The following is a 12,744-nucleotide window of genomic DNA, read 5'->3' on the forward strand; positions in this document are numbered from 1 at the left end:
TATAAAGATTTATAACATTATTTTAATATATAAATGTTAGCAAACTGCTAAATTTGATCATCTTATCATTTAGCAGTGTAATTGTTTGTCTACAACACACCCTTGATCAACGCGGCCGGGGATCGTCACAGTTGCGTGCCACCAAAGACGTCCCACCGTCCCACCACACCGAACGGGGCAAACGAATCTGGCCGCCCATCCGCCCCGTTCGGCGGATGAAAGCCCACACGGCGGAACGTGCGCCCCGCATCCTCCGACAATTAGAATCACTGTAATATTAATAATAATAATTGTCCCGCAGGAAATATAGGTTGAAATTGATTTTATTTCTGTTATATACCACCGTTTCTATGGCGCTGCCTAATAAATTATGGACGCGTGTCTTTGTCGATACCGAGTGATACATTTGGTGGATCGTCGCATTCGGACAGTCGTGCACAGTCGATACGTGTCAGCGCCGTCCGGACGCACCGGTTTTATTTTGTTGTTTTTCGGTTGCAAGTTCAGGCCGGCATCACGCCGAACGTTGCGGACCGCAAATCTTCGTCGTCGCTGTGATGTTGGACGGTGTGTAGTTGTTGTTTTCCGGGGAATCACCCGTCACGAGAGAACATCAACGGGACCAAGATGGACAACAAAGACGTTAATACGTTGTTCATCGAGTCGGAGAGTCAGTCGAGGTCTGCCAGTGAGTATTATTTGTGGACATGAATATTTATTAAAATTTGTTGTTTCCATAAAATTCAAATATTCATTAAAAAATGAAAAATCTCATATATATTTAATATTTAAAAAAATAAGTTAATTAATTTGCATAATACGGAATAAAATAAATCAATTTATTTATTTTAATAAACAGAATATTTTATATTTATTTATTGAAAATTAATTTAATTTTTTTATATTAATATTTATTGAAAACTGATAAACTTTCCAATTAGAATATAAATTAAAACAAAGAAAATAATTTAAATATCCAAATTAAATAAATTTAAAATCATTAATTAAATATTTAATAAATCATTTACATGTCACAGAATAAAATAAGTCAATTATAGATTATTTAAATTAGAATAAATTAATTAATCAATTAAAAAATTAATGTTTCTAGAAAATAAACATAATATTTTATATTTTTTATGTACTGAAAATTAATTTAAAATTAATTGAATTTAAATTTTTTATATTTAATATTCACTGAAAATTGATTTAAAATAACTAATTAAAATTTAAATTAAAACAAAGAAAATAATTTAAATATCCACCTTTATTAAATATAAAATTATTATAAAATAATTATTAAAATTTATTAATGAAATATTTAATAATATACAGAATAAAATAAATTAACCAATTTATTGATTTAAATTAGCATAAATTAATTAATCAATTAACAAATGTTTCTAGAAAATAAACGGAATATTTAAAGTTTATTATTTATTGATAATTAATATAAAATTTACAGATTTTATAATATTTAATATTTATTGAAACTTGAATTAAAATTTCCAATTAAAATAGTAATTAAAACAGAAAATAATTTAAATATCCAAATTAAATATATATAAAATTATTATAAAATAATCATTAAAATTTAGTGAATTGTTAATAAATAAATATTTAATAAATCGTTAACATAATATAGAGTAAAATAAATCAATTTATTATTTAAATTAGCATAAATTAATTAATCAATTAAAAATGAATGTTTCTAGAAAATAAACGGAATATTGTAAGTTTATTATTTATTGAAAATTAATTTAAAATGTACAGATTTTTTATATTTGATATTTATTGAAGTTATTTATATATTGCTGAATAAAATATATCAATTTATTTATTTAAATTAACAATTAATCCATTTCTAGAAAATATACAGAATATTTTATATTTCTTATTTATTGAAATCAAAAATTTAAAATATTTTAAATATTTAATTACAAATTTATAAAAATAATGTTTATTATTTACATAATACAGAATAAAATAAATAAACTTATTAATTTAAATTAGCATAAAATATTTAATTTATTACAAAATAAATGTTTCTAGAAAGTATTTAATATTCACCATTTATTGAAAATGAATTTAAAATTTACAATTAATAAAAAGTTAATTTAAAGATATAAATTAATTTAATATAAATAAAATAAATACAAAATAATCAATAATTAACAAATAATTATTATAAATAATTTAAACTAGTTACATAATAAAGAATAAAAAATTTTTATTTATAATATGATTAAAAAATATAATATATTATATATAAAAACTGTAAAAATATTTTAATTTTTTTTTAACAATTATTTATTTTTTAATTTAAAATAGACTTTATATAAAAGCATTAATCGAAAATTAATTAAATACTAATTAATTATTATTACTAACAGAATTATTGTATTATATGAAAATATTCATATAAATTTTGCACAATGCTAAAAGAATTAAATTATCATTTCATTATTAAATTAGAATTATCGACCGTAAATTTTTATAACGTATTGTTAAAATATCAATACACAATTGAAATAATTTTAAATGTGAATATATTTTAAAAATCTCATAATTGTACCCAAATTGTCAAATTAAAAATATTCACTCTTTTCATATTTTTAAATTTATTTCCTTGTAATAAATAGATGTCTTGGTATTTTTATAGAATCCTTTCGCATGTCCGATTACATTTTTGTAAACACCCTTAATGTTTATCGTTTGTCTTTCCGCTGAACAAACCATTATTTCCCACCAAATTGAACGTGGAAAAGTGTGTCATTATTTGTTTCCACTTCCGTGACACAAATAACTCCTCATCAATTTAAGTGAAATCCAAAAAAAAATATTCCATAATTGTACATCGATTTTTTTCATGTGGGTGATACGTACAATAAAATTAATTTAATAAATTAAATAAATGGTTGTTTAAAACATGTTTATAATAAAATTAGTGTTTACAAAAACATAAATTAAATTAATCATAGTCATAAAACTATTCAGAACATGCAATTCAAAAATAGAAATAAATTACCGACTATTTACTAGTGACAATATAAAAAAATTACTTTCATATTTTCAATGTTTTGTTGTCTACGTTAATATGTGTATGTATGTAGATTTGGATCTATTGCGTTTTGTTTGTAAATAGAACTTATAAATTGTTTATCGATTCACATAAACACTCTAGGTCAGTCAAATTTTTAATAATTATTATTAATTTAATTTTATATGTGTGTTAAATTTATAAAAATGAAATTATTTATAAATTTCGTCGTTGTACAAAACCTAAAATTGTTAAATAAAATTAAAAAAATTATTATATTATTTTTATTTTTGTGTGCCCCCTCCAGTTCCAATTAATTAAGTTAAAAAATGTATTAAAAATTAAAAAATAAAATTCTATAAATTAAAAATTAAAGTTTGGCCCAAAAATCTTATTTTAAAAATTTTAGTTCATTAACATTAATTTTTTAACAATTATTTGGGAAAATAATTTTCATATTTTATTTATATTTTAAAAATTATATAAATTTATGAATTTCTTTGTTGAATGGCACCCAAAAGTATTAAATAAGTTCAAAAAATAAATATAGTTTTTGTTTTTTATCTGTCCCCCCTCCAGTTCCAATGGGTGTAGTAGAAAAATTTTAAAAATTCTTAAAATTAAAATTGTATGTGTGAATCAAAAATAAGCCTTCCTTAATTAAAAAAAAATATTTTTATTTTTTTGTTTTTAATATGTCCCTCTCCGGTTCCTATTTGTTTTATTGACAAAAAAATATATGAAAAATTCAAAAGTAAAATACTAATATATAAATTGTGCATTGATCTACATAAACATTACAATGTAAGTCAAATTATTATTAATATTTTTATATGTGTATTAAATTTATAAAAACAAAATTATTTGTAAATCTTGTCGTTGTACGTAACTTAGAAATGTTAAATAAAATTAAAAAAAATTATTATACTTTTTTATTTTTGTCTGCCCCCCTCCAATTCCAATTAATTCCCATTGGAAAAGTAAAAAAAAATATTAAAAATTAAAAAATTAATTTCTAAAAATATAAATTAAAGTCTGGGCCAAAAAATAACATTATTTTAATAATTTTAGTTTAGTAACAGTGATCATTTAACAATTATTAAAGAAAATTATTTTAATGAACCATTTATATTTTAAAAATTAAATAAATTTATAAATTGCTTTGTTGAATGCCTCCCAAAAATGTTAAATAACTTTCAAAATAAAGTAAAAAAATTTTAAAAAATATTTAAAATTTTAAAAATTAAAAATGTATATGTGGACCACCATTTTATATCAAAAAAAGAAAAATCCTTTTTTTTTTGTTTTTGATATGGCCCCCTCCATTTCCTATTAGTTCTATTGGCAAAATAAAAATATGAAAAATTTGAAAATAAAATACTAATAAAAACAATAAATTAAATGATGAGAAACAAAAATGTCTTACATTATCATGAAATTACATTCATGTCAAAAAGGGGGTTGGAACAAAATTCGATGTCCTACAATTTGATAACCTAATTAATTAAACCGTCAGAATGGGTGGAAAATCTATAACAATAACCAAGGCGTAAAAAGGTAACCACTAATTAACGTTAAATAACAACCCAATCGCCACCCAACCAATCCATCGTATCAATTATCTGAGGTCGTTACTCAACGTCATGCAACGTCAATTTAGGTTTAAAGACAAATAACACACGGATAATCGAATTGCGTGCCCGATAACGGTGTTAAACCCTTAAATGGCCGCTAAATTGAACTATGGATTAGCTTGTAACACACCGTTGTTGGTCATTAGATGTTAGTCCGGATAACTCGTCGGTAGCAACAGCTTAATGTTCGTCTATTAGATCCAAGGCGAAATTATGGGGTGTTTTATTAATCCTTTGCCTGACAGTTGAGCAACACCTCCGACACGTTGCCCAAAAAAGGTACAAGTGCTTTTGGAAACTGCTCAGTCTTCACCATCAAAGAGCCCCGTCACAACTCCAATTGTAAAACAATCATTTCTATTGCAGGCTCCTCGAGACGACCCAGTAACGAAAGCACTTGCAGCTTGAACGTGCCCATCGAACGCGAATCCACACCCCAAGTTCACCCCCTGTCCGCACATTTTCTAGAGAAGACCAGATCGCAGTCCTTGGTCAACATCTCCAGGTACCAGAAAATCACCGGCGCCGACGACAAGTGTCTGAACGGCATCGAGGAGAGTCCCAGGGGCAGCCTCAAGCAGCGCAGGGGCTCGCTCCAATCGGAAAGGGTGAGTTGTGAGAATAAAAAAATTGGAATGCAAAACCAATCGATAGACAGTGTCGTGTCGTTTTTGACGTCACAGCCGTAAAAATAGATCACATAGAATTGTAATAACATTTTTTATCCGCACCGAGCTTTTTATAGTGACATTTCGAGAAATTTCGTTTTGGTATTCCCGAACGACGTCACGTCTAACTCCTGAACACGTGGAGGTTATGTATTATTCAGGTGGTTGTCCCATTTTTCCGGTATTAATAATAATTGTCAGGCCCAAGGTTGGGACAATAAAATATACAACAACGAGGTTCTTGTTCCGCAGATGAAAATCAACAACTTTTCATCCATAAAGGACGCCTTCGGCCCGACCTGCAACGATACCCACAGGGCAATACCGGGCACTCCTCTGCCGTCTTTGGTCCAGGACACTCCTGAAGAGGAGTTCACGGAGCTCAACGCACCCAGCCCGGAAAAGGATGCGGTAAATTTTACGTCATCCCTGTTAATCCCAGTTAACACCAGTTACTTCCAGATATTGGACCCCGAGAGTTTGTACTTCAGGGATGGGCGAAGGAAAATCGACATGGTGTTGGTGTATGAGGAGGAGGAGTTGGGGGTGATGACTGAAGCTGAGGCTCGAAGGAGGGACAACAGGAGGGTGTTTCAAGTAGGTGTTGCTCCCAAGGTTCTAAACAAACCTAACTGTTGTCGTTTGAAGGAAAACCTGATCAAGGAAGGGCTGGAGCTGGAGCTGGAACACAAAGACCTTTCGTTCGACTGCAAAACTTGGTTCCTAAAGGTGCACCTACCGTGGAAGACCAAGACCCGATACGCAGCCGTCATGGGCCTGAAGCTGCCCATAAAGCGCTTCATCACAATATCAGTCAAAGCTTGGGTGAGTGTTGAATAATTCATGCACCTTAACGACTTGTTTTGCCCATTCTTCCCGAGGTCTTTGGAAATAACGACTTCAATAAATTAAAAATAGACAAATCAATTATTTAGATGCAGCTGACCTCTTCCCACACTTAAGTGGGAAGATCCAATATTTTTCTAAGAACTTTTTCAACATCGTTACACGTATCGATTAAAATATCCATGCATACAAATCAAAACAATTGGCAGCTGTCCATCAACCCATGGAAAATTACGCAGACCAATTAAACATTAATTTCACCCGGTGTCCCGATCGAATTTCGTTCGGCTCTTTAGGTCACTGTGTGGGCGGAATGTTTTGATTGAGCCGCAAAGTCTGACCTTTCACATATCTGAGCCAATCATCTTAATTTACCATTAGCTAATGCGGACATTACGACCGCCCAATCATTTCGTGGCTTCAGTAAATGGGTTTATAATTACACAAGATTAATTTAGGACGACCAGAAGAACCAAAACAAGTCGGAGAGCTTCTGGAAGCGGCTGATGAGGAAAGCCAGGGAGTTCACCGAGTACAACCACGACCTGATACACAAGGAGCCGTCGTTTTATGACGCCACCGAGGGGGCCGACAGAGAAGAACAGTAAACACGTATAAAACCGCATCGAAATTGTAAATTAACTTTCTCCTTTTAGGTTTGTTGTCAAAGACAGGGTGACCAGCTATTCAAGCGCCCAAAGGAGTCTGATTGTGATGCAAATTTTGCTGCGGGTCAAATTCGACGACACAGACAAAGTAAGCAACCAAATGGTTATCTATATCTGCTTTCAAAATGAAATTGTAGGTCGGCATTCGAAGGTTATTGAACGATGGCACCTACATAGCTTGTTTTCCGTTGCACGAAGGCAAATGGGAGAAGGAAACAAGCGATGGCAAAATCTTGGACAGAAGAGTAACTATTAAGCACTCATTCAAACCATTGTTTGCTTATTCAAGGATTATTTCAGTTGTTGTACTTGGAGTGGGCGAGACCAGCTAAGTGGATGAAACGCCAACCTTTAAATCTGATCAGAAGGTACTTTGGGGACAAGATTGGGTTGTATTTTTGCTGGTTGGGCTTCTACACCAAAATGTTGATTGCTCCAGCTATAGTTGGAACCTTGTGTTTTTTGTATGGCCTTTTTACCATAGATAGTGATGATAACATACCAACGTAACTATCCATCGTCTTCATTTAGAAGTTTTCGTAACCACAGTTTGTTTCCAGCAAAGAAATATGTGATCCTGTAGGACCTGGGAATATAACTTTGTGTCCATTATGTGATAAAGCTTGTAAATATCAAAGACTAATTGAGAGTTGTAAATTTGCTAGGTTAACTTATCTATTTGACAATCCTGCCACTGTATTTTTTGCCATCTTCATGAGTTTGTGGGGTAAGTCACTCACATCACCCCTGATTAACTATTAACACTCAATTTGTAGCAACGGTTTATCTGGAACTTTGGAGGAGAAAACAGAACGTCATCCAATGGGAATGGGACCTCCAAGACACTGAAATGGACGAAGAACCTCGACCAGGTAAACCAATGTCCTATAAACAAGACTTACTTTATCCTTGTACCTTGTAGAATTTGAGACCAGCGTGAAAACATTCAGAACAAACCCAGTGACAAGGGAAAAAGAACCATTTCTACCAACCTGGACCAAAACAGTTCGTTTTGCTGCGACTGGTTCTTCAGTTTTTCTTATGGTACTACTTAAACATCAAAAAGCTTGTAAATAAGTAAATTGTTGTGTTTCAGTTAATGGTAGTGTTGTGTACCGTTTTGGGTACTATAATCTATAGACTGTCTCTAGTATCAGTAATATACGGCAGTGGATCACTTTTCCTTAAGAAACATGCCAAAATCGTCACATCTGTGTCTGCTGCTTGTCTCAATCTTATCATCATCATGTGCCTAACTAGAGTGAGTACCATACTAGTCATTCCTGTAACCACCTTCAACGTGTCATCTTCCAGTTTTATCATAGATTAGCTATATACCTAACGAATTTGGAGACTCCAAGAACACAGACTGAATACGAAGATTTATACACTTTCAAAATATTTCTGTTCGAATTCATGAACTACTATTCATCTTTAATCTACATCGCCTTCTTCAAGGTACGACCCCCAACAACATTACCCCCAATATATCTAAAACACTTTGATACCAACAGGGTAGATTCTTCGACTACCCAGGCGACACGACGAGTCGCCAGTCCGAGTTCCTGCGGGTGAAAGGCGACATCTGCGACCCGGCCGGATGTCTGAGCGAACTGTGCATCCAGCTCTCCATCATCATGGTGGGCAAGCAGATCTTCAACAACTTCATCGAGTTGTTCAACCCGTTCTTCTACAACTGGTGGCGGAGGCGGTCGCACAGGAGCAACACCAAGGATCTGAACAGAAAGCACACCAGATGGGAGGAGGATTACCACCTGCAGGACCCCGGGCGTCTTGCTTTGTTTGATGAGTACTTAGAAATGAGTACGTAGCACAATTAATATGTGAGTTAAAGGTTTTATTGATTTGTGTTTGTAGTTTTACAATATGGTTTCATTACGTTGTTCGTGGCAGCGTTTCCATTGGCTCCACTATGTGCCTTATTAAATAACATAGCTGAAATTAGATTGGACGCTTATAAATTCGTGACGCAGGCTAGAAGGCCTCTTGCTGAACGAGTGGAAGATATTGGCGCCTGGTATGGGATTTTAAAAGCCATAACGTATGCAGCAGTTGTATCAAATGTAAGGGGGTCATGATCTTACATCTGGGGCTGTAACGAATTGGTTTTTAGGCCTTTGTGATAGCTTACACCAGTGATTTCATACCTAGGATGGTTTATCAGTACAAGTATTCATTAACTGAAGATCTGACTGGATATATTGATTCTTCTTTATCAGTTTTTAATACTTCCCATTACCACGACAATATGGGTGGAGATGATGAAGATGAACCACCACCAGATACTTGCCAATACAGAGGTAAATTCAATCAATACTTTGTTACTTTGTTGACTGTCAATATTTTTGCAGGATATCGTAATGGCCCAAACGAAACAGACCCTTACGGCCTGAGCCCTCAATATTGGCACGTCTTTGCTGCCAGATTAGCCTTCGTTGTCATTTTCGAGCATGTTGTATTCGCCCTAGTTGGCATCATGCAGTACGTAATACCAGATGTACCATCAGAGGTAACCCTCCACCTAACCAACTGAATTTTTAATTAACCCAGCTGATTTTTAGTTAAAGACACAAATGCAACGTGAAGCTCAGTTGGCCAAAGAAGCAAAGTATGAGCATGGTCTTAGGAAATCTGATCTCGATTACGAGGACATGATCTCAACCATGAGGGACAACAACAACGCTTACAAATCCGATCAGAAAATGACAGGTAACAAAACAATAATCAAAATACTTCAAAAATACAATTCATGTTGTTTAAAGGATTGAGAGGATCTTGGGCAAGGAGGCTCAGTAGATTATCTGACGGATTGGACGCTCACGTTGAAGTGGCCAGCAGGAAAAAGAATTCTATATCATCTACAGTTTGGGAAGTTTCCTAACTTTAATTAAATTAATTGTACATACTTTTTCTAACTTACATATAAGTGTAAAAAATATATGTTTTTAGTTTTTAATGGTATTTATTTGAACAACAACAACAACCTTAAAAAGCTTTATTTAACTTAGTCTCTTCTATAGGATTTAGTGTCATATTTGCGGCTGGGTCTTTGTCTTTGTAACAGCTAATCTAAATTTAGTTTTCTGAAGCTGCCCTCCACTCCAAAAGAATCGACAACATTATACTTCGACTTCTCTTGCCTTTTGGACTCATCTGAACACAAAGTGACCTCCTCCTTTAAAAACTTGGAGTGGGTTTCGAATTCGGCATCCCATTTTTCTAAAACACAATTCAGTATCAACTCAACGTGAATCACCCTCCAAATATTTACCTAAAAGCTTGGACGTGTGCTCCAAGGTACCACCTAAGTCTTCAGGCAGCAAATCTTTTGGTATTGTAAGAGATTCTAAATTGTCATGAATTCGAATCTGCAACCAAATATTGAAACAACACCTCACCAAGGAGTCTGAGGCTTACCCTTTCAAAAAGCTTAGGTTTCATCACCCTCTTCAAGATGCCCAACAAAATGTTTACGTAAGAGGGTGTACTGAACAAGTCAATTCCCAGCACCCTATTAGCCAAGGCGTCTTGGGTGGCAGACACGATCTTCTGCATCAACGAGGCGTTAATTTTGGTGATATGTTCCAACCTCACGCCCTTAAAATCGGCAACCACCCTCAAACCTTTGGCATAGTCGTACTTCAGGAAGAACTCAGTGATGGCAAACGTCATCTTGGTGAACTCTTCAAAATTTAGTTCGTTAGACTCAGGATGGGCCAACCTTACCAAAATAATCCTTTCTTGATCGGCAGTCAGTTTGGGAAGTGGCAGGTACAAGCTGGAATGTACGTTGAACAAAAGAGGTCGGATTTGAGTGTTCATACTCACGCATCCAGTTTACTGGGCACCAGCTTGTCTAAGCCGACGAAAAGCTCTTTGTACACTGTCTTGACGGTGTAATAATTGTCCAGTTTGTCTTTTGTTTTCTCCGTTCTGAACTTGGAGCCCAAAAGTACACGTTCAATGAGTCCATCATCTGTAATAAGTTGATGGATAAAGTTTAATTTACTTCATCATGATTTAATCAGTAATCAGTCAATTTTCGGAAGTGAGATAAAACTGAATTTAATCAGAAAAATAATTTAAATTGATAAAAGTTTATTTACCATTACATCATGAAGGCTTATGAGAGCAATCAGCACCTATCTGTAAGTCATAATCTGTGACTAATATATAAATGAATAAAAATTAAACCATATAACCAAAATTTGAAGAAGTTTATGCCTTATCATCATCATATATTACAGACATATGCTTTGTAATAACTATTATAGTAATAACTAATAAAAATATACCAAAATAATCTTATCAGTTGAACTAGGTACAGAACAACACACAAAATAAATCTATATTTTAACTAGCAGATTAAATAAGTATAATTCCTTAAAAATATTCCTCCTGCAGAGGAAGAGAAAGAACCAGGAGGTGATAAAACTCCTGCCACACAACATTCAATAAACACTTACTGTTTAAACCTTGAGGTAAATGAGGTCGTTTCTTGTACCACTCCTTGATAATCTCAAGGTCCTGCTTAATCCTTGCCTCGTCCGTTTCATAAAACTCCCTCACCTTCTTTTTCTCATTCTCTGACACTTTTAACAACTCCATGTTGCGGCTTATAATGAAAATGTATCTGGAGTTTGTTTCGTTTGTGGCTAACTGATAAGATAAACTGACGAGTATTGCCAGCAAATAATTATAAACGGTTTGTTTATGACACTGATTAAGATAAGGGGGTTTTATAAATTTTATTTTAATGTTTTTTGCATCAACGAGTAAATATTTATGTCATAACAAAGAGAAGCTTATTGTCACAACCATAACAGTACTAGTCTAAGGATTACTATTAAAAGTTTTAAGCCCTGTCTAAGTTAAGTCCAGCTCCTTCATCTTTTGCAAGACGATGCCAAATGATTTTAGATAAGCTATGTCAGTAAGGTGTAAATAATCGTACAGGTGCTTATCACTGATGGTACCATCCGGCTCCAAGAGGTGCTGCCCAATGGACACGTAATAAACGTTTTCAGTCTCTTCAGTCTTGTCTTCAGTGCAGAATTTCTCTTCCAACATTTTGTTAACGTTTTCATTTTTGGTGCGGAAAGGGTTCGGGTACTGCCCTTTAGGAAGCAACGACTAGAAGTTAAGTTATTTTAATTATTATTGACCTACAATAGGTAATTTCCAGTGGGTTACCGGTAATATTATGGTCACGTTACCCAACCTAGTTTTAATTTCTTTGATTATCTCCATCAATCCTTCAAAAATATCCTCTGGCTCATTGTTCACGTTATTCGTCCCCACCAACAGCACCACAACCTTGACAGGATTAACAAAATCCATCTCACCATTTTGTACCCTCCACAGCACATTCTCCACTCTACAATCAACACCTGAAGGCTGAACTGGAACAACTCCTCGACGATTTACCTGTCCCCTCCAATTCCCAAGTTCACACATCTGCACAACGTCTTAATGTCGTGCCAGATGCAGCTAGTCTCCATGTACTCAATTATAGAGTCGCCGATGAAGACCACATCACAATCGGAATTCTTAACAGCCTCCACGTACTCCAGGTGCTACAAGGAGACGTTGTGCTTAAATTATTTAATCTGGCCCTCGTACCTTCGACATCCAGTGTTTGTCATCTTTGGGAGCCGCCACAGTACACGGTCCGGACATTTTCTTACGTTACGACAAAAATCATTAAACGTATTGTCGTAAAATAAAACAACATCAAAGAGATGGCATTGAAACAATTCCGGAAGATCAATCAGACGTGCATACATGAAGAGCGCTACCTTGGTTGCAGACATTAAATTTCCTGCACAATTTCGCAGCAGGAGCTTGTTTCGCGTTACGATTTGTAG

The 12,744-nt window shown here is 33.7% G+C and overlaps 3 protein-coding genes across 4 annotated transcripts; 1 reads left to right on the top strand and 2 right to left on the bottom strand.

The window, feature by feature from the left end:
• Positions 1-583: 583 nt before the first annotated feature.
• LOC109604244 (anoctamin-4-like) lies at positions 584-9,833 on the top strand. 2 transcript variants are annotated; one of them, XM_020020775.2, is made up of 20 exons: positions 584-688; positions 5,041-5,282; positions 5,595-5,753; positions 5,805-5,939; positions 5,991-6,167; positions 6,647-6,792; positions 6,845-6,944; positions 6,994-7,101; positions 7,157-7,362; positions 7,417-7,583; positions 7,633-7,728; positions 7,779-7,900; positions 7,953-8,117; positions 8,171-8,314; positions 8,371-8,680; positions 8,735-8,940; positions 8,991-9,177; positions 9,229-9,386; positions 9,439-9,586; positions 9,640-9,833. In XM_020020775.2, exons 1-20 carry the CDS (start codon positions 628-630, stop codon positions 9,756-9,758), a joined length of 3,156 nt encoding a protein of 1,051 aa, XP_019876334.2. In that variant the 5' UTR covers positions 584-627; the 3' UTR covers positions 9,759-9,833. The 2 variants fall into 2 exon arrangements, with proteins under 2 accessions (XP_019876334.2, XP_049824755.1); XM_049968798.1 differs by having other exon boundaries at positions 588-688; positions 5,143-5,282.
• On the bottom strand, positions 9,820-11,679 carry LOC109604253 (uncharacterized). Its single transcript, XM_020020783.2, has 5 exons — positions 11,344-11,679; positions 10,706-10,853; positions 10,295-10,655; positions 10,149-10,245; positions 9,820-10,096 (listed from the first exon to the last, which is right to left on the bottom strand). The coding sequence occupies exons 1-5, from the start codon at positions 11,483-11,485 to the stop codon at positions 9,942-9,944; spliced, it is 903 nt and encodes a 300-aa protein (XP_019876342.2). The 5' UTR covers positions 11,486-11,679; the 3' UTR covers positions 9,820-9,941.
• LOC109604254 (platelet-activating factor acetylhydrolase IB subunit beta homolog) lies at positions 11,607-12,654 on the bottom strand. Its single transcript, XM_020020784.2, has 4 exons — positions 12,500-12,654; positions 12,305-12,453; positions 12,071-12,254; positions 11,607-12,010 (listed from the first exon to the last, which is right to left on the bottom strand). The coding sequence occupies exons 1-4, from the start codon at positions 12,554-12,556 to the stop codon at positions 11,744-11,746; spliced, it is 657 nt and encodes a 218-aa protein (XP_019876343.1). The 5' UTR covers positions 12,557-12,654; the 3' UTR covers positions 11,607-11,743.
• Between the last annotated feature and the right edge of the window lie 90 nt (positions 12,655-12,744).

The sequence above is a fragment of the Aethina tumida genome, chromosome 6 (genome assembly GCF_024364675.1).
Source record: "Aethina tumida isolate Nest 87 chromosome 6, icAetTumi1.1, whole genome shotgun sequence".
In the NCBI taxonomy this organism is placed as follows: Eukaryota; Metazoa; Arthropoda; class Insecta; order Coleoptera; family Nitidulidae; genus Aethina; species Aethina tumida.